The 23,107-nt window shown below is 41.8% G+C and overlaps 1 protein-coding gene across 2 annotated transcripts in view; it reads right to left on the bottom strand.

Annotated features, from left to right (window-relative positions):
- The window catches only part of rab3b (RAB3B, member RAS oncogene family), a 93,321-nt gene that overhangs the window by 25,372 nt on the left and 44,842 nt on the right, over positions 1-23,107 (bottom strand). For both annotated transcript variants that reach the window (XM_034179308.1, XM_034179307.1), the window contains 2 exons: positions 20,992-21,110; positions 20,786-20,910 (listed from right to left, as the gene is read on the bottom strand). In XM_034179308.1, the coding sequence (XP_034035199.1) occupies positions 20,786-20,910; positions 20,992-21,110 (244 nt within the window). The remainder of the gene's footprint in view (positions 1-20,785; positions 20,911-20,991; positions 21,111-23,107) is intronic.

The raw sequence follows: 23,107 nt of genomic DNA, 5'->3' as shown, positions 1-23,107 counted from the left end.
CTCTGATCCAAACTCTGATCCAAACTCAGACACAAACTATGATACAAACTATGATCCAAATTCAGACACAAACTCTGATACAAACTATGATACAAACTATGATCCAAACTCAGACACAAACTCTGATACAAACTCTGATCCAAACTCAGACACAAACTCTGATACAAACTATGATCCACACTCAGACACAAACTCTGATACAAACTCTGATCCAAACTCAGACACAAACTATGATACAAACTATGATCCAAATTCAGACACAAACTCAGACACAAACTATGATACAAACTATGATCCAAACTCAGACACAAACTCTGATACAAACTCTGATCCAAACTCAGACACAAACTCTGATACAAACTATGATCCACACTCAGACACAAACTCTGATACAAACTCTGATCCAAACTCAGACACAAACTCTGATCCAAACTCGGACACAAACTCTGATCCAAACTCGGACACAAACTCTGATCCAAAACCGGACACAAACTCTGATCTAAACTCGGACACAGACTCTGATTCAAACTCTGATCCAAACTCAGACACAAACTCTGATACAAACCCTGATCCAAACTCAGACACAAACTCTGATACAAACTATGATCCAAACTATGATCCAAAATCAGATCCAAACTCTGATCCAAACTATGATCCAAACACAGACACAAACTCTGATCCAAACTCAGACACAAACTCTGATCCAAACTCTGATCCAAACTCAGACACAAACTCTGATCCAAACTCAGACACAAACTCTGATCCAAACTCAGACACAAACTCTGATCCAAACTCAGACACAAACTCTGATACAAACTCTGATCCAAACTCAGACACAAACTCTGATACAAACTCAGACACAAACTCTGATCCAAACTCTGATCCAAACTTAGACACAAACTCTGATACAAACTCTGATCCAAAGTCGGACACAAACTCTGATCCAAACTCGGACACAAACTCTGATCCAAACTCGGACACAAACTCTGATCAAACTCTGATCCAAACTCAGACACAAACTCAGACACAAACTCTGATCAAACTCTGATCCAAACTCAGACACAAACTCTGATACAAACTCTGATCCAAACTCAGACACAAACTCTGATACAAACTATGATCCAAACTCAGACACAAACTCTGATACAAACTCTGATCCAAACTCAGACACAAACTCTGATCCAAACTCGGACACAAACTCTGATCCAAACTCGGACACAAACTCTGATCCAAACTCGGACACAAACTCTGATCCAAACTCAGACACAAACTCTGATACAAACTCTGATCCAAACTCAGACACAAACTCTGATACAAACTCAGACACAAACTCTGATCCAAACTCTGATCCAAACTTAGACACAAACTCTGATACAAACTCTGATCCAAACTCGGACACAAACTCTGATCCAAACTCGGACACAAACTCTGATCCAAACTCGGACACAAACTCTGATCCAAACTCGGACACAAACTCTGATCAAACTCTGATCCAAACTCAGACACAAACTCAGACACAAACTCTGATCAAACTCTGATCCAAACTCAGACACAAACTCTGATACAAACTCTGATCCAAACTCGGACACAGACTCTGATCCAAACTCTGATCCAAACTCAGACACAAACTCTGATACAAACCCTGATCCAAACTCAGACACAAACTCTGATACAAACTATGATCCAAACTCTGATCCAAAATCAGATCCAAACTCTGATCCAAACTATGATCCAAACACAGACACAAACTCTGATCCAAACTCAGACACAAACTCTGATCCAAACTCTGATCCAAACTCAGACACAAACTCTGATCCAAACTCAGACACAAACTCTGATCCAAACTCAGACACAAACTCTGATCCAAACTCAGACACAAACTCTGATCCAAACTCAGACACAAACTCTGATACAAACTCTGATCCAAACTCAGACACAAACTCTGATACAAACTCAGACACAAACTCTGATCCAAACTCTGATCCAAACTTAGACACAAACTCTGATACAAACTCAGATACAAACTCTGATGCAAACTAGGACACAAACTCTGATCCAAACTCAGACACAAACTCTGATCAAACTCTGATCCAAACTCAGACACAAACTCTGATCAAACTCTGATCCAAACTCAGACACAAACTCTGATCCAAACTCTGATCCAAACTCAGACACAAACTCTGATTAAACTCTGATCCAAACTCAGACACAAACTCTGATACAAACTATGATCCAAACTCAGACACAAACTCTGATACAAACTCTGATCCAAACTCAGACACAAACTCTGATCCAAACTCGGACACAAACTCTGATCCAAACTCGGACACAAACTCTGATCCAAACTCGGACACAAACTCTGATCCAAACTCGGACACAAACTCTGATCCAAACTCAGACACAAACTCTGATCAAACTCTGATCCAAACTCAGACACAAACTCAGACACAAACTCTGATCAAACTCTGATCCAAACTCGGACACAAACTCTGATCCAAAACCGGACACAAACTCTGATCTAAACTCGGACACAGACTCTGATACAAACTCTGATCCAAACTCAGACACAAACTCTGATACAAACCCTGATCCAAACTCAGACACAAACTCTGATACAAACTATGATCCAAACTATGATCCAAACTCAGATCCAAACTCTGATCCAAACTATGATCCAAACACAGACACAAACTCTGATCCAAACTCAGACACAAACTCTGATCCAAACTCTGATCCAAACTCAGACACAAACTCTGATCCAAACTCAGACACAAACTCTGATCCAAACTCAGACACAAACTCTGATACAAACTCTGATCCAAACTCAGACACAAACTCTGATACAAACTGAGACACAAACTCTGATCCAAACTCTGATCCAAACTCAGACACAAACTCTGATCCAAACTCAGACACAAACTCTGATCCAAACTCTGACACAAACTCAGACACAAACTCTGATCCAAACTCAGACACAAACTCCGATCCAAACTCAGACACAAACTCTGATCCAAACTCAGACACAAACACTGATCCAAACTCGGACACAAACTCTGATCCAAACTCGGACACAAACTCTGATCCAAACTCAGACACAAACTCAGACACAAACTCTGATCAAACTCTGATCCAAACTCAGACACAAACTCTGATCCAAACTCAGACACAAACTCTGATCCAAACTCAGACACAAACTCTGATACAAACTCTGATCCAAACTCAGACACAAACTCTGATACAAACTATAATCCAAACTATGATCCAAACTCAGATCCAAACTCTGATCCAAACTCTGATCCAAACTATGATCCAAACACAGACACAAACTCTGATCCAAACTCAGACACAAACTCTGATCCAAACTCAGACACAAACTCTGATCCAAACTCAGACACAACTCTGATCCAAACTCTGATACAAACTATGATCCAAACTATGATCCAAACTCAGACACAAACTCTGATACAAACTCTGATCCAAACTCAGACACAAACTCTGATACAAACTATGATCCAAACTCAGACACAAACTCTGATACAAACTCTGATCCAAACTCAGACACAAACTCTGATACAAACTATGATCCAAACTCAGACACAAACTCTGATACAAACTCTGATCCAAACTCAGACACAAACTCTGATCCAAACTCGGACACAAACTCTGATCCAAACTCGGACACAAACTCTGATCCAAACTCGGACACAAACTCTGATCCAAACTCGGACACAAACTCTGATCCAAACTCAGACACAAACTCTGATCAAACTCTGATCCAAACTCGGACACAAACTCTGATCCAAACTCGGACACAAACTCTGATCCAAACTCGGACACAAACTCTGATCCAAACTCGGACACAAACTCTGATCCAAACTCGGACACAAACTCTGATCCAAAACCGGACACAAACTCTGATCTAAACTCGGACACAAACTCTGATCCAAACTCAGACACAAACTCTGATCCAAACTCAGACACAAACTCTGATCCAAACTCTGATCCAAATTCTGACACAAACTCTGATCCAAACTCAGACACAAACTCTGACACAAACTCAGACACAAACTCTGATCCAAACTCTGACACAAACTCAGACACAAACTCTGATCAAACTCTGATCCAAACTCAGACACAAACTCTGATCAAACTCTGATCCAAACTCTGACACAAACTCTGATCCAAACTCAGACACAAACACTGATCCAAACTCGGACACAAACTCTGATCCAAACTCGGACACAAACTCTGATCCAAACTCAGACACAAACTCAGACACAAACTCTGATCAAACTCTGATCCAAACTCAGACACAAACTCTGATCCAAACTCAGACACAAACTCTGATACAAACTCTGATCCAAACTCAGACACAAACTCTGATACAAACTATAATCCAAACTATGATCCAAACTCAGATCCAAACTCTGATCCAAACTATGATCCAAACACAGACACAAACTCTGATCCAAACTCAGACACAAACTCTGATCCAAACTCAGACACAAACTCTGATCCAAACTCAGACACAAACTCTGATCCAAACTCAGACACAACTCTGATCCAAACTCTGATCCAAACTCAGACACAAACTCTGATACAAACTATGATCCAAATTCAGACACAAACTCTGATACAAACTATGATCCAAACTATGATCCAAACTCAGACACAAACTCTGATCAAACTCTGATCCAAACTCAGACACAAACTCTGATCAAACTCTGATCCAAACTCAGACACAAACTCTGATCCAAACTCTGATCCAAACTCAGACACAAACTCTGATCAAACTCTGATCCAAACTCAGACACAAACACTGATCCAAACTCGGACACAAACTCTGATCCAAACGCAGACACAAACTCAGACACAAACTCTGTTCAAACTCTGACTCAAACTCGGACACAAACTCTGATCCAAACTCGGACACAAACTCTGATCCAAACTCGGACACAAACTCTGATCTAAACTCGGACACAAACTCTGATACAAACTCTGATCCAAACTCAGACACAAACTCTGATCCAAACTCAGACACAAACTCTGATCCAAACTCTGACACAAACTCTGATCCAAACTCAGACACAAACTCTGATCCAAACTCTGACACAAACTCAGACACAAACTCTGATCCAAACTCAGACACAAACTCTGATCAAACTCTGATCCAAACTCTGACCCAAACTCAGACACAAACTCAGACACAAACTCTGATCCAAACTCTGACACAAACTCTGATCCAAACTCTGATCCAAACTCGGACACAAACTCTGATCCAAACGCAGACACAAACTCAGACACAAACTCTGTTCAAACTCTGATCCAAACTCGGACACAAACTCTGTTCCAAACTCGGACACAAACTCTGATCTAAACTCGGACACAAACTCTGATATAAACTCTGATCCAAACTCAGACACAAACTCTGATACAAACTCTGATCCAAACTCTGATACAAACTCTGATCCAAACTCAGACACAAACTCAGACACAAACTCAGACACAAACTCAGACACAAACTCTGACACAAACTCAGATACAAACTCAGATACAAACAAACTCTGATCCAAACAAACTCTGATCCAAACAAACTCTGATCCAAACAAACTCTGATCCAAACTCAGACACAAACTCTGATCCAAACTCAGACACAAACTCAGACACAAACTCAGACACAAACTCTGATCCAAACAAACTCTGATCCAAACAAACTCTGATCCAAACTCAGACACAAACTCTGATCCAAACTCAGACACAAACTCAGACACAAACTCAGACACAAACTCTGATCCAAACAAACTCTGATCCAAACAAACTCTGATCCAAACTCAGACACAAACTCTGATCCAAACTCAGACACAAACTCAGACACAAACTCTGATCCAAACTCAGATACAAACTCTGATCCAAACTCTGATCCAAACTCTGATCCAAACTCAGACACAAACTCTGATCCAAACTCAGACACAAACTCTGATCCAAACTCAGACACAAACTCTGATCCAAACTCTGATCCAAACTCAGACACAAACTCTGATCCAAACTCAGATCCAAACTCAGACACAAACTCTGATCCAAACTCAGATCCAAACTCAGACACAAACTCTGACACAAACTCTGATACAAACTCTGATCCAAACTCAGACACAAACTCTGACACAAACTCGGACACAAACTCTGATCCAAACTCAGACACAAACTCTGACACAAACTCAGACACAAACTCAGACACAAACTCTGATCCAAACTCTGACACAAACTCTGATCCAAACTAGGACACAAACTCAGACACAAACTCTGATCCAAACTCAGACACAAACTCTGATCCAAACTCAGAGACAAAGTCTGATCCAAACTCAGACACAAACTCTGATCCAAACTCAGACACAAACTCTGATCCAAACTCAGAGACAAAGTCTGATCCAAACTCAGACACAAACTCTGATCCAAACTCAGACACAAACTCTGATCCTAACTTCTGACACAAACTCTGATCCAAATTCAGACACAAACTCTGATACAAACTCTGATACAAACTCAGACACAAACTCAGATCCAAACTCTGACACAAACTCTGATACAAATTCTGATACAAATTCTGATACAAACTCAGACACAAACTCAGATCCAAACTCTGATCCAAACTCAGACACAAACTCTGATCCAAACTCAGACACAAACTCTGATCAAACTCTGATCCAAACTCAGACACAAACTCTGATCAAACTCTGATCCAAACTCAGACACAAACTCTGATCCAAACTCTGATCCAAACTCAGACACAAACTCTGATCAAACTCTGATCCAAACTCTGACACAAACTCTGATCCAAACGCAGACACAAACTCAGACACAAACTCTGATCCAAACTCTGACACAAACTCTGATCCAAACTCTGACACAAACTCAGACACAAACTCTGATCCAAACTCTGACACAAACTCTGATCCAAACTCAGACACAAACTCTGATCCAAACTCAGACACAAACTCTGATCCAAACTCAGACACAAACTCTGATCCAAACTCAGACACAAACTCTGATCCAAATTCTGACACAAACTCTGATCCAAACTCAGACACAAACTCTGATCCAAACTCTGACACAAACTCAGACACAAACTCTGATCAAACTCTGATCCAAACTCAGACACAAACTCTGATCCAAACTCAGACACAAACTCAGACACAAACTCAGACACAAACTCTGATCCAAACTCTGATCCAAACTCTGATCCAAACTCAGACACAAACTCTGATCCAAACTCTGATCCAAACTCAGACACAAACACTGATCCAAACTCGGACACAAACTCTGATCCAAACTCGGACACAAACTCTGATCCAAACTCAGACACAAACTCAGACACAAACTCTGATCAAACTCTGATCCAAACTCAGACACAAACTCTGATCCAAACTCTGATCCAAACTCAGACAGAAACTCTGATCCAAACTCAGACACAAACTCTGATCCAAACTCGGACACAAACTCTGATCCAAACGCAGACACAAACTCAGACACAAACTCTGTTCAAACTCTGTTCCAAACTCGGACACAAACTCTGATCTAAACTCGGACACAAACTCTGATATAAACTCTGATCCAAACTCAGACACAAACTCTGATACAAACTCTGATCCAAACTCTGATCCAAACTCTGATCCAAACTCTGATCCAAACTCAGACACAAACTCAGACACAAACTCAGACACAAACTCAGACACAAACTCAGACACAAACTCTGACACAAACTCAGATACAAACTCTGATCCAAACAAACTCTGATCCAAACAAACTCTGATCCAAACAAACTCTGATCCAAACTCAGACACAAACTCTGATCCAAACTCAGACACAAACTCAGACACAAACTCAGACACAAACTCTGATCCAAACAAACTCTGATCCAAACAAACTCTGATCCAAACTCAGACACAAACTCTGATCCAAACTCTGACACAAACTCAGACACAAACTCAGACACAAACTCTGATCCAAACTCAGACACAAACTCTGATTGAAACTCTGATCCAAACTCAGACACAAACTCTGATCCAAACTCAGACACAAACTCTGATCCAAACTCAGAGACAAAGTCTGATCCAAACTCAGACACAAACTCTGATCCAAACTCAGACACAAACTCTGATCCTAACTTCTGACACAAACTCTGATCCAAATTCAGACACAAACTCTGATCCAAACTCTGATACAAACTCTGATACAAACTCAGACACAAACTCAGATCCAAACTCTGACACAAACTCTGATACAAATTCTGATACAAATTCTGATACAAACTCAGACACAAACTCAGATCCAAACTCTGATACAAACTCTGATACAAACTCAGACACAAACTCTGATCCAAACTCAGATACAAACTCGGATACAAACTCGGATACAAGTTCTGATACAAACGCGGATCCAAGCTCTGATACTCAGATAAAACTCTGATACACACTCTGATACTCGGATAATAGTCTGATACAAACTCAGATACAAACTTGGAACTATGCTGAATTCTCATGCTTGCTTTTTTAAATAAACATAACTATCATTACGTTTATCGCTATTTTATTCCTATCAAATCAGCCAGAAACAACAGAGATCAGCACCAGTGAGCAAATTCAGATTCTGTAAAGCCACAGCACTGAAGGCAGCTCAGAGTGGACAGTGTCTCTGCTCTGAGCTGGAAGAAAAAAGCTTCATCAACATCTTTCATTAAATAATCCAGAGTTCTTTTGGTGTCTGTAGATGCTCATACACTCAGAAATTTACGGTTTATTTTACAATTTAAAGGCTTCGTGTTTCAAAAATTTTGTTTGGCTCAGTTTACACAGGCGGCATTCCCACCATCAAACCTGTACAACATCACACTGACTGCTCTGACCTGCTTCTGGCTCAGGCCTGGGTTTATTCTTCTTATCTTCTTGTAGTCATTTTGGTCGACCAACTTATTTGAAAATCTTTTAAAACGTTTTACGTCCGCTCCAAAGTTTGAGTCTGCGCCAGCATATCATTGGCAAACAATTAATCCTTGACAACAGGTAGATCCGTAATGCACCAAAATAACAGATCTTATTCAAAACAATATACTTTAGCCATTATTGCAAAACAACATGTAAACAAATATAAAAATAAGTAAATAGCACAAACCTATGCTCAGCGCAACAAGGCCATCTGCTGGATTAAAAGAAAAAGTGCACAAACATAAAAACACCATTCACAGTATCACTTCTTGCTGGTCAGGTTCTACAAAATCCACCTCATCCTCCCGACCCCACCCGACTTCTCAAACATGAAACCTGAGAAGACGTTTTTGACTTTTCTGGATTAAACACATGAAATATATATATATATATATATATATATATATATATATATATATATATATATATATATATATGACATTAAATATAACTCAAAAAATAGTGTTGTAATGATTTCCAGGTCCAAGGAGGATAAAAAATTACAGTTCCCTTCTTTTTATTTAAATAACAGTGAGTTGGCAAATGTAATTAAAGCAAAATACTTGGGTCATATTCTTAGGAATGACTTATGTGATGATGATGATATTCAGCATCAGTGTTGCAAGTTGTATGCTCAAGCGAATATGCTGGCACGCAAATTTTATATGTGTACTAATGATGTTAAAATATCTCTCTTTAGAACTTACTGTACTTCACTGTATACAGCGCATCTTTGGTGTAGCTATAGCAAAGCAAAGATGAATAAGATCAAGGTGGCTTATAATGATGCGCTTAGAATTTTGCTGAAGGCTCAAAGATGGGAAAGTGCAAGTACTGTGTTTGTCACTGCAAATGTGCCCACATTTCAGGCTCTAATGAGGAACCTCATGTATAAATTTATGTGTAGGTTAACTGAGTCAAGAAATGGTATCATGTGTTTGTCCAATATAAAGGAAAGTGACACTCAATACAATTCTGACATATGGAAACACTGGAAAAGCCAATTGTATGTATCTCTAATCTGATTTTTTAATGTAAATATATTGTGTGTGTGTGGGGGGGGGGGGGGGGGGGTGTGAAGGTGTATTATTTTTTTTATGTTTTATAATGTAAGTGTATATGTCTTGTGTGTATAAACTGGACCCTGATTCTGTAAATAAAGTTTATATACGAGGTCTGTGATAAAACTAAAGTACCTTTTTATTTTTTTCAAAAACTATATGGATTTGAATCACGTGCAATTACATCAGCCAACCTTGAACCCTCGTGCGCATGCGTGAGTTTTTTCACGCCTGTAGGTTACGTCATTCGCCTGTGGGCAGGCTTTGAGTGAGGAGTGGTCCACCCCTCCCATTGGAATCCCTTTGTCTGACTTCTTCCTGAGAGACTGGCGCTTTGCTTGATCAAAATTTTTTCAGAACCTGTGAGCAGATCGAAGTGGACACCATTTGAGAAATTCAGCTGGTTTTCTGTGAAAATTTGAACGGCTGATGAGAGATTATGGACTGTTGCTGTCGCTTTATGGACTGCCCACGGAGCGGGACGTCGCGATGCGCCCTGAGCCGCCGCTGTCTGCCTGTTTCGAGCTGAAAACCTCCAAATTTCAGGAGAGGTCGGGATCAGCAGTTTATCCGGACATTCCACTGTTAAAGGAGATTTTATTAATGAAAGACGTGCGGTCCGCGCGTCGGGACGCAGCCGGCGCGGTGCGGCGGCACAGGAAAAACACCTCCGTGTTGATAACCATTTGTAAAAACCAGGCGGCTTTTGGTGGCTTTCAGTTGAGTGAGTATCTGAGAAATTGTTTAACAGCTGGACATGTTCCAACTTGTCCTTAAAGCTTCCAACGGAGGTGTTTGTCCCGTGGCGGCGCGCAACGCCGGCTGTGTCCCGACGCGCGGACCGCACGTCTTTCATTACAAAATCTCCTTTAACAGTGGAATGTCCGGATAAACTGCTGATCCTGAGCTCTTCTGAAAAGTTCTCTGTTCTGTCACGACATCCTGGATCAACAGAGGCTTAAATTTGGAGGTTTTCAGCTTGAAACAGTTGGCTGACGACGGCGCCTCGGAGCACGGCGCGACGTCCCGCTCCGTGGGAAGTCCTTAAAGCGACAGCAACAGTCCATAATCTCTCATCAGCCGTTAAAATTTTCACAGAAAACCAGCTGAATTTCTCGAATGATGTCCACATGGATGTGCCTCACAGGTTCTGAAAAAATTTTGATCAAGCAAAGCGCCAGTCTCTCAGGAAGAAGTCAGACAAAGGAATTCTGACGGGAGGGGTGGACCACTCCTCACTCAAAGCCTGCCCACAGGCAAATGACGCCACCGACAGGCGTGAAAAAACTCTTGCATGCGCACGAGGGTTCAAGCTTGTCTGATGTAATCACACCTGATTCAAATCCATATAGTTTTGAAAAAAATAAAAAGGGTACGTTAGTTTTATCCACAGACCTCATATATAATATATCAATCAATCAAATCAACTTTTTTTCTTATAACGCGCAAATCACAACAAACAGTGCCCCAAGGCCCTCCATATTGTAAGCAAGGCAACAATAATTATGAAAAACCCCAACGGTCAAAACGACCCCCTATGAGCAAGCACTTGGCAACAGTGGGAAGGAAAAACTCCCTTTTAACAGGGAAGAGAAAGCTCCAGCAGAACCAGGCTCAGGGAGGGGCAGTCTTCTGCTGAGACTGGTTGGGGATGAGGGAAACAACAGGGAAAAGACATGCCGTGAAGGGGGGCAGAGATCAGATCACTAATGATTAAATGCAGAGTGATGCATACGGAGCAAAAAGAGAAAGAAACAGGCATCATGGGAACACCCCACAAATCTACGTCTAAGCAGCATAACCAAGGGATGGTCCAGGGTCACCCGATCCAGCCCTAACTATAAGCCTTAGCGAAAAGGAAAGTTTTAAGCCTAATCTTAAAAGTAGAGAGGGTATCTGTCTCCCTGATCTGAATTGGGAGCTGGTTCCACAGGAGAGGAGCCTGAAAGCTGAAGGCTCTGCCTCCCATTCTACTCTTACAAACCCTAGGAACTACAAGTAAGCCCGCAGTCTGAGAGCGAAGCGCTCTAATGGGGTAATATGGTACTACGAGGTCCCTAAGATAAGATGGGACCTGATTATTCAAAACCTTATAAGTAAGAAGAAGAATTTTAAATTCTATTCTAGAATTAACAGGAAGCCAATGAAGAGAGGCCAACACGGGTGAGATATGCTCTCTCCTGCTAGTCCCCGTCAGTACTCTAGCTGCAGCATTCTGAACCAACTGAAGGCTTTTTAGGGATCTTTTAGGACAACCTGATAATAATGAATTACAATAGTCCAGCCTAGAGGAAATAAATGCATGAATTAGTTTTTCAGCATCACTCTGAGACAAGACCTTTCTGATTTTAGAGATATTGCGTAAATGCAAAAAGGCAGTCCTACATATTTGTTTAATATGCGCTTTGAATGACATATCCTGATCAAAAATGACTCCAAGATTTCTCACAGTATTACTAGAGATCAGGGAAATGCCATCCAGAGTAACGATCTGGTTAGACACCATGCTCTAAGATTTGTGGGGCCAAGTACAATAACTTCAGTTTTATCTGAGTTTAAAAGCAGGAAATTAGAGGTCATCCATGTCTTTATGTCTGTAAGACAATCCTGCAGTTTAGCTAATTGGTGTGTATCCTCTGGCTTCATGGATAGATAAAGCTGGGTATCATCTGCGTAACAATGAAAATTTAAGCAATACCGTCTAATAATACTGCCTAAGGGAAGCATGTATAAAGTGAATAAAATTGGTCCTAGCACAGAACCTTGTGGAACTCCATAATTAACTTTAGTCTGTGAAGAAGATTCCCCATTTCCATGAACAAACTGTAATCTATTAGACAAATATGATTCAAACCACCGCAGCGCAGTGCCTTTAATACCTATGACATGCTCTAATCTCTGTAATAAAATTTTATGGTCAACAGTATCAAAAGCAGCACTGAGGTCCAACAGAACAAGCACAGAGATAAGTCCACTGTCCGAAGCCATAAGAAGATCATTTGTAACCTTCACTAATGCTGTTTCTGTACTATGATGAATTCTAAAACCTGACTGAAACTCTTCAAATAGACCATTCCTCTGCAGGTGATCAGTTAGCTGTTTTACAACTACCCTCTCAAGAATCTTTGAGAGAAAAGGAAGGTTGGAAATTGGCCTATAATTAGCTAAGATAGCTGGATCAAGTGATGGCTTTTTAAGTAATGGTTTAATTACTGCCACCTTAAAGGCCTGTGGTACTAACCAACTAACAAAGATAGATTGATCATATTTAAGATTGAAGCATTAAATAATGGTAGGACTTCCTTGAGCAGCCTGGCAGGAATGGGGTCCAATAAACATGCGATGGTTTGGACGAAGCAACCAATGAAATAACTCAGACAGAACAACCGGAGAGAAAGAGTCTAACCAAATACCGGCATCACTGAAAGCAGCCAAAGATAACGATACATCTTTGGGATTGTTATGAGTAATTTTTTCTCTAATAGTCAAAATTTTGTTAGCAAAGAAAGTCATGAAGTCATTACTAGTTAAAGTTAATGGAATACTCAGCTCAACAGAGCTCTGACTCTTTGTCAGCCTAGCTACAGTGCTGAAAAGAAACCTGAGGGTATTCTTATTTTCTCAATTAGTGATGAGTAGAAAGATGTCCTAGCTTTACGGAGGGCTTTTTTATAGAGCAACAAACTCTTTTTCCAGGCTAAGTGAGAGCTTCTAAGTTAGTAAGACGCCATTTCCTCTCCACTTACGGGTTATCTGCTTTAAGCTACGAGTTTGTGAGTTATACCACGGAGTCAGACACTTCTGATTTAAAGCTCTCTTTTTTCAGAGGAGCTACAGCATCCAAAGTTGTCTTCAAAGAGGATGTAAAACTATTGACGAGATACTCTAACTCCCTTACAGAGTTTAGGTAGCCTACTCTGCTCTGTGTTGGTATATGACATTAGAGAACATAACAAAGGAATCATATCCTTAACCTAGTTACAGCGCTTTCTGAAAGACTTCTAGTGTAATGAAACTTATTCCCCACTGCAGGGTAGTCCATCAGGGTAAATGTAAATGTTATTAAAAAATGATCAGACAGAAGGGAGTTTTCAGGGAATACTGTTAAATCTTCTATTTCCATACCATAAGTCAGAACAAGATCTAAGATATGATTAAGTGGTGGGTGGACTCATTTACTTTTTGAGCAAAGCCGATAGAGTCCAATAATAGACCAAATGCAGTGCTGAGGCTGTCATTCTCAGCATCTGTGTGGATATTAAAATCGCCCACTATAATTATCTTATCTGAGCTAAGCACTAAGTCAGACAAAAGGTCTGAAAATTCACAGAGAAACTCATAGTAACGACCAGGTGGACGATAGATAATAACAAATAAAACTGGTTTTTGGGACTTCCAATTTGGATGGACAAGACTAAGAGACAAGCTTTCAAATGAATTAAAGCTCTGTCTAGGTTTCTGATTAATTAATAAGCTGGAATGGAAGATTGCTGCTAATCCTCCGCCACGGCCCGTGCTACGAGCATTCTGACAGTTAGTGTGACTCGGGGGTGTTGACTCATTTAAACTAACATATTCATCCTGCTGTAACCAGGTTTCTGTTAGGCAGAATAAATCAATACGTTGATCAATTATTATATCATTTACCAACAGGGACTTAGAAGAGAGAGACCTAATGTTTAATAGACCACATTTACTGTTTTAGTCTGTGGTGCAATTGAAGGTGCTATATTATTTTTTCTTTTTGAATTTTTATGCTTAAATAGATTTTTGCTGGTTATTGGTGGTCGGGGAGCAGGCACCGTCTCTACGGGGATGGGGTAATGAGGGGATGGCAGGGGGAGAGAAGCTGCAGAGAGGTGTATAAGACCACAGCTCTGACTCCTGGTCCCAACGCTGGACAGTCACAGTTTGGAGGATCCAAGAAAATTGGCCAGATTTCTAGAAATGAGAACTGCTCCATCTAAAGGGGGATGGATGCCGTCTCTCCTAACAAGACCAGGTTTTCCCCAGAAGCTTTGCCAATTATCAATGAAGCCCACCTCATTTTTTGGACACACTCAGACAGCCAGCAATTCAAGGAGAACATGCGGCTAAAACATGTCACTCCCGGTCTGATTGGGGAGGGGCCCAGAGAAAACTACAGAGTCCGACATTGTTTTTGCAAAGTTACACACCGATTTAATGTTAATTTTAGTGACCTCCGATTGGCGTAACCGAGTGTCATTACTGCCAACGTGAATTACAATCTTACCAAATTTACGCTTAGCCTTAGCCAGCAGTTTCAAATGTCCTTCGATGTCGCCTGCTCTGGCCCCCGAAGACAATGGACATGGTGCTGGTGTCGCTAACTTCACATTTCTCAAAACAGAGTCGCCAATAGCCAGAGTTTGATCCTCGGTGAGTGTATCGTCGAGTGGGGAAAAACGGTTAGAGATGTGAACGGGTTGACGGTGTACACGGGGCTTCTGTTTAGGGCTACGCTTCCTCCTCACAGTCACCCAGTCAGCCTGCTTTCCCGACTGCCCGGGATCTGCCAGGGGGGAAGTAGCGGCGGCTAAGCTACCTTGGTCCGCACCGACTACAGGGGCCTGGCTAGCTGTAGAATTTTCCACGGTGCGGAGCCGAGTCTCCAATTTGCCCAGCCTGGCCTCCAAAGCTACGAATAAGCTGCACTTATTACAAGTACCGTTACTGCTAAAGGAGGCCGAGGAATAACTAAACATTTCACACCCAGAGCAGAAAAGTGCGGGAGAGACAGGAGAAGCCGTCATGCTAAATCGGCTAAGAGCTAGTAGCTACGCAACCTAGCGGATTCCTAAAAACACACAAAGTGAATAATGTGTAAATAATTTAAAGGTGATTCAGCAGAAGGAGTGCCCCAATCAAGGCACCAACAGGCCATGAAGCAGCACAGGCAACGCACGACAACAGCGAACGCACGACAACAGTGCTAAAAGAGAAAAAATAAAAAATAAAAAATAAAAACGAAAGCGTTAGCAAGCTAGTTAGCTTGCCAACGCTGATGAAGTTAGCAGATAAAAGTGCTATATATATATATACATACACTCAACAAAAATATAAATGCAACACTTTTGGTTTTGCTCCCATTTTATATGAGATGAACTCAAAGATCTAAAACTTTTTCCACATACACAATATCACCATTTCCCTCAAATATTGTTCACAAACCAGTCTAATCTGTGATAGTGATCACTTCTCCTTTGCTGAGATAATCCATCCCACCTCACAGGTGTGCCATATCAAGATGCTGATTAGACACCATGATTAGTGCACAGGTGTGGCCTTAGACTGCCCACAATAAAAGGCCACTCTGAAAGGTGCAGTTTTATCACACAGCACAATGCCACAGATGTCGCAAGATTTGAGGGAGCGTGCAATTGGCATGCTGACAGCAGGAATGTCAACCAGAGCTGTTGCTCGTGTATTGAATGTTCATTTCTCTACCATAAGCCGTCTCCAAAGGCGTTTCAGAGAATTTGGCAGTACATCCAACCAGCCTCACAACCGCAGACCACGTGTAACCACACCAGCCCAGGACCTCCACATCCAGCATGTTCACCTCCAAGATCGTCTGAGACCAGCCACTCGGACAGCTGCTGAAACAATCGGTTTGCATAACCAAAGAATTTCTGCACAAACTGTCAGAAACCGTCTCAGGGAAGCTCATCTGCATGCTCGTCATCCTCATCGGGGTCTCGACCTGACTCCAGTTCATCGTCGTAACCGACTTGAGTGGACAAATGCTCACATTCGTTGGCGTTTGGCACGTTGGAGAGGTGTTCTCTTCACGGATGAATCCCGGTTCACACTGTCCAGGGCAGATGGCAGACAGTGTGTGTGGCGTCGTTTGGATGAGCGGTTTTCTGATGTCAGTGTTGTGGATCGAGTGGCCCATGGTGGCGGTGGGGTTATGGTATGGGCAGGCGTCTGTTATGGACGAAGAACACAGGTGCATTTTATTGATGGCATTTTGAATGCACAGAGATACCGTGATGAGATCCTGAGGCCCATTGTTGTGCCATACATCCAAGAACATCACCTCATGTTGCAGCAGGATAATGCACGGCCCCATGTTGCAAGGATCTGTACACAATTCTTGGAAGCTGAAAATGTCCCAGTTGTTGCATGGCCGGCATACTCACCGACATGTCACCCATTGAGCATGTTTGGGATGCTCTGGACCGGCGTATACGACAGCGTGTACCAGTTCCTGCCAATATCCAGCAACTTCACACAGCCATTGAAGAGGAGTGGACCAACATTCCACAGGCCACAATTGACAACCTGATCAACTCTATGTGAAGGAGATGTGTTGCACTGCATGAGGCAAATGGTGGTCACACCAGATACTGACTGGTATCCCCCCCAATAAAACAAAACTGCACCTTTCAGAGTGGCCTTTTATTGTGGACAGTCTAAGGCACACCTGTGCACTAATCATGGTGTCTAATCAGCATCTTGATATGGCACACCTGTGAGGTGGGATGGATTATCTCAGCAAAGGAGAAGTGCTCACTATCACAGATTTAGACTGGTTTGTGAACAATATTTGAGGGAAATGGTGATATTGTGTATGTGGAAAAAGTTTTAGATCTTTGAGTTCATCTCATACAAAATGGGAGCAAAACCAAAAGTGTTGCGTTTATATTTTTGTTGACTATACATATAAATTAGTGACACCCTTTAAGTTTGGTTCTAGTTCTGGTGTAATTGTATTGTTTGCAGTTTTTTTCATATTGAACTATATTTTTATATAAGCTGTCACACATCAGAGACTTTCTGTTAGTTTTTTGATGAATGAGTGCTGAAATAAAATTGTTACACTTCACAGCAAACGTCTGAATGCTGGTGGACAGAAAGGGTTTGTTCAGCGTGGGACTGGCTCGCAGGACCTGTTGACAAAAATCCAAAACTGTACAGTTGTGAAGGTTCTGGTCCACTCGGTGAGTCGTCTGCGCGCCGGCACCGTCTTTGGTCACATTCGCTCCCGGTGCTGTGCAGATTTCATGCTTGCTCCGTTCTGACGGTTCTGCTTACTGGAAATGGTTCTGGTCCAGTCTCTGGTTTTTCCTGCTGCATCTGGTGCTGGTTCCCTGCAGGTGATGATTGACAGATGGTTCTCTGGGTAAAGGTCACCTCCTCCTCCTCCACCGCTTCACCTCCACTCTTGGATGGACCTCATTCTTATGAAGAAATGGGGTTACGGTCCAGAGGTTAAAGCAGCGGGTTTGAGACCAGAGGATCTTTGGTTTGATTCCAGACGGCAAACAGTCTGAGGTGCTGCTGGTGTGCAGCTGAGCACTGACACCAGCTGGTGGATGTGACAGATCTTCTGAGAGAAAGTGTCATTCAAAACAGTTTTTAATAAAGAAAACAAAGTGACTGTTCTAAATCTTATAATAACTGCTGGTGTGTGTCACATGAAGGTTTCAGACTATCAGCAGTCTCTGAGCCGATCTGCTCCAAACATGGCACGCAGGTTCAGCTGCATGTTGTTGGGTCCATGCCTGAATTAGGTTCCGAGCACGTCAGAACTCTGAAAGTTATTGGGGTCGGAAAAATACATGTCCTTCCAAAAGTGAGTTTTCCCTTTTGTGCTTCTACAGTTGACAGTCAAAATACAAACTTCTGTGTAAATGTGGGCTGTTTATCCACAGGATCACGAGTGTCCATCTCTCACAAGTGCACCAAACATTTCAACTTTCTGCATTTTAAAAATCACAGATTTTTTTTTTTAAACAAAAACTGTCCAGTCTTCACTGGTAACTTTTTTACAGAACACTGGCTAACCCTGATCACAAGTTTCTCCTCGTAAATATGAAAAGGCCTGTTTTTTTAATCATAAACTGACAAAGGGCAGGTTTTTTTTTTTTGTGAAACCTTTTGATCTTTGGTGTTAAATTGAACACTTTGGTCAAACGGTCGTCAGGTGAACTGTGTGAAAATGAGGTGAGGAGCAAACAGGTGTGTGTGCAGTGAGCCTGCAGCGTGTACACTGACGGGCAGGAACAGAGCCGCCGGCGGTCGGCGTGTGTGCAGAACAACAAGGCCTGGCTGACTCTGAGGGTGTTGTTCCTGAGCACACACTCCTCGGGCCAAACTCAGTTTGTCTGCTGCTCGTTCTCACAGTGCAGAGACACTGCCGTTGAATGCCGCGGAACTATGAAAGAACAAAACCATAGTGACCTCTTCACGCCCAGCAGCTGGTTGACTTTTGCACACGCTCGCTAAACTAAAGTGCCCTCAGTGGCCACCGACCGCCTCTTCACTGTCTGTGCTTCACTGTGTAGGACCCCAGACAGTCCACGGGCCAAGCACGTTTTCAGGACCACCTCAGGGGACTCAACAACAATCCAGCCTTAGTGTACCATGACCTACACAAATGTATGGTGGCCATCCAGGGTGGTAGCAATGAAGAATTACACAAGGGTCAATAATTAACAAGAGTCATCAGGAGATGACATGCCCCCCCCAACACCGGTCCCCACAAATCAGAAATACGTGTCAGGGATCATCCAAGTACACAGGTATGCTAAATATAAATGAAATTGGTCAAGTGGTTCTTGAGATATGCTAACAACAGACAGACATAACAACAGACAGACAGACGAACATGCTGATTGCTATATCCCCCGTATTTCATACCAGGGGCCTAAAAATGGTCCAATCATACTGAAAACTAAATTCAATTTATTTATATAGCACATTAAAACACAGCTGCAGCTGACCAAAGTGCTTCACAATAATAGCAATACAAAAGTGTAAAATATTAAAGGGAAATAAATAAATAAATAAATAATCTAAAAATACAGAGCAAAATAGCAGAGCAAACTACACCACATTATTTAACATAAATATTCTGCGACTGAATGTTATCAAGCTATGGGATAAAAACAGCAAGAATGGTGAGAAAAGTCTGAGCTTTGAGCTAATCAGGTTTGAAGAAGGAATAGTTTGCACCATCTGTCATGCTCAGTTATCATGTTACAGGGTAACATATGTCACATGTCATACAATCCAATAGACATCGACCTTGTTTGACCTTTACTTTGGACATCAAACATTCAACACAGTCAAAACCTTTTCATTTATTAATCCTATTAATTCAACCAATAAGTTGCACCATGTTTTACCAAAATTGGGGCAACTTTAACCTTTGACCCATTTACAAACTAAAAGGGACTATTTTTGCTGTTTTTGTTCCAGACCTTTCAGTCATAGTCCAAAGTACACCTTTTTGGAATCAGAAAAATTGTGTGTCAAAAATTTTAATATGGTTGGAGCATTTTTAAATGTTGACCCCGACCTGACTACAGCTGCCACACTGGATGGCCACCATACATTTGTGTCAGTCATAGTCCCCTGAGTCTGGATTGTTGTTGAGTCCACTTCTGATGGGCTTCGGGCTCAAGGACTATAAAGCACTGCTGGTCCAGAGCAGATTCTCACTCACAGTGCTAAACCTGGAACCAAGCACCATGAAATCCTCAGAGCCACAAGAACCACAGACGACGAGAACAGATTCACAGGACCAAACCCACCCGGCCAAACAAACACAAACCCAGAACACTGAGAGGTCCAGAGAGCCGCAGTCAACACTGGTGCTTTCATATCAAAGGTCTGGGGTCAGAGGTCAGAGTCCAGACCAAACACATCTGCTTGCATTTTTTCTTGTGGATTTTGTCCATGAAGCAGGATTTGGCAGCAGCAGCAGCGTCTCACCTAACTGGTCAGCGAGGTGTTTTCCTTTCTCTGGAGGGACGATTCGCTCCTCGTCCATGTCACACTTGTTGCCCACCATGATGACCTGGGCATTGTCCCACGAATATGTCTTAATCTGGGTGGCCCTGAAAACGCACACAGCAACACAGGTTTTAGCCTGGACTCAGGTCCTCCAATAGGACATCAGCTTCTCTCCAACCACCTACCAGTCCTGGACGGCACTGAAGGACTCCTCGTTGGTGATGTCATACATAAGGATGAAGCCCATGGCGCCGCGGTAATAGGCCGTGGTGATGGTGCGGTAACGCTCCTGCCCCGCCGTGTCCTGGACACAACAGCACAAAGACGTAACGATCACATCAACTTTACTTATTTTTCTATATATTTTTTAAAAAACACTGACAACATGGAGACGTTGCGTGTATCATGTACAGACAGCTGATCATGTAAGTGCCGCCCTCCTGTCAGGAAGCACAACTGGACTGTGGACAGAGTGCAAAGTCTAGAATCAGAGTCATAATTTAAGCTTTTCACATGATTGATCATAATACGAGTATATTATTAGACCAAATGGAAAGGTTTGGTATTCGGGGGAGTGGGCTGAGCAGCTACCTAAGAAACAGGAAACAGTACATACAAATGGGTGAGCACAAGTCACACTACATGGATATCACTTGTGGGGTACCACAGGGGTCAATATTAGGACCTAAGCTGTTTATTTTATACATAAATGATATATGTAATGTGTCGAAGTTATTGAGATTTGTATTGTTTGCAGATGATACAAATATTTTAGTTCTGGGGAGAGCTTGCAGCAGATTTTCGAGCTAATCACAACAAAAATGAATAAATTAAAATTATGGTTTGACAAAAATGAATTATCACTGAATTTAGAGAAAACAAAGATGATCATGTTTGAAAGAAATTATACAAATGTTCAAGTAGGGCTGATTATAAACAACACACATAGAGAGAGTAGAGCAAAATAAATGTCTTGGAGTGATCATAGACAGCAAAATCAGGTCAAAACTGACAAAATGCACCGCAATTCTGGGGAAGACTATAAAGTCTTGCACAGACTCTACTGTTCATTAATTTTACCATATCTGTCTTATTGTGTGGAAGTTTGGGGAAACAAGTACAAACGCACCCTGCAGCCACTATGGAGACGACAGAAAAGAGCAATAAGGATAATAAATAAAGTGGGATAGAGAGAACGCACCAAACCACTATTTTTAAAATCAAACATCTTGAGGTTTATGGATTTGGTAAAATTTAAAACATCACAAATCATGTACAAAACCAGAAACAATTTACTTACTGCCGAAAAATATAGAAAATCCATTAATGGAAAGAGAAGGTGGCTATAATTAGATTCGATTAGATTAGACAGAACTTTATTGGTCCCTTGGGAAGACAACTGAGGTTCCAGCAACATTGTATAGCAGCACACAGGGTAAGAAGCACACAGAGTATCAAAAGTGAAAGTAAAAAAGAAAAACAGACATACTGATCAATACTGGTTTACTGGCTCCTACTGTTCCTCTCCTTCCTGTCCTCTGTCTTCCTGTTGCCCCTCCCCCTGAGTGAGGAGTTGTACAGTCTGATGGCACGAGGGACAAAATAATTTTTCAGTCTGTTTTCAGTCCAGGGCCTCAACTTTACCTAAATTCTGGGTCTTTCAGTGAAGTTTAGGGTTAGTGGCCGGCGATCACTTTAGTATTTCTTCTGTTTTTCTTGTTGTTTAATGCTGACAAATTATACTGTATTTGTTGTCTTTATGATGGCTGATTCTGTTTTTTCTCTGTTTGAGGTGCAGCTCCATCCAGAGATGGGTGTGGTGTCTGTTCCAGAAACTGTCCTGTGCACCAACAGCATTTCTTGTATGTTTGTTTTGTGAATTGTTTTGTAATTTGTGTCTGTATCATGACCTAAGCAGAGGGTCACCCCTTTGAGTCTGGTCTGCTTGAGGTTTCTTCCCCAGAGGGAGTTTTTCTTACCACTGTTGCTCTGGGGGTTAGTAAGGTTAGACCTTACTTGTGTGAAGCTCCTTCAGGCAACTCTGTTGTGATTTGGTGCTATAGGGTTAGGGTTAGCCCTATAAATGAAAATAAATTGAAATAAATTGAAATTGAAATCTGTTGGTCCTGCACTTGGGAAGGAGCAGTCTGTGGCTGAAGAGGCTCCTCTGGTTGCTGATGACGGTGTGCAGAGGCTGACTGGCATCGTCCATAATGTCCAGCAGTTTCTCCAGTGCTCTCTTCTCTGCCACCGTCACCAGAGAGTCCAGCTACATGTCAACCACAGTCTGGTCCACCGGCC

Source organism: Thalassophryne amazonica, chromosome 10, assembly GCF_902500255.1.
Source record: "Thalassophryne amazonica chromosome 10, fThaAma1.1, whole genome shotgun sequence".
Taxonomy (NCBI): Eukaryota; Metazoa; Chordata; class Actinopteri; order Batrachoidiformes; family Batrachoididae; genus Thalassophryne; species Thalassophryne amazonica.
This window is presented reverse-complemented; position numbering and strand designations above follow the sequence as displayed.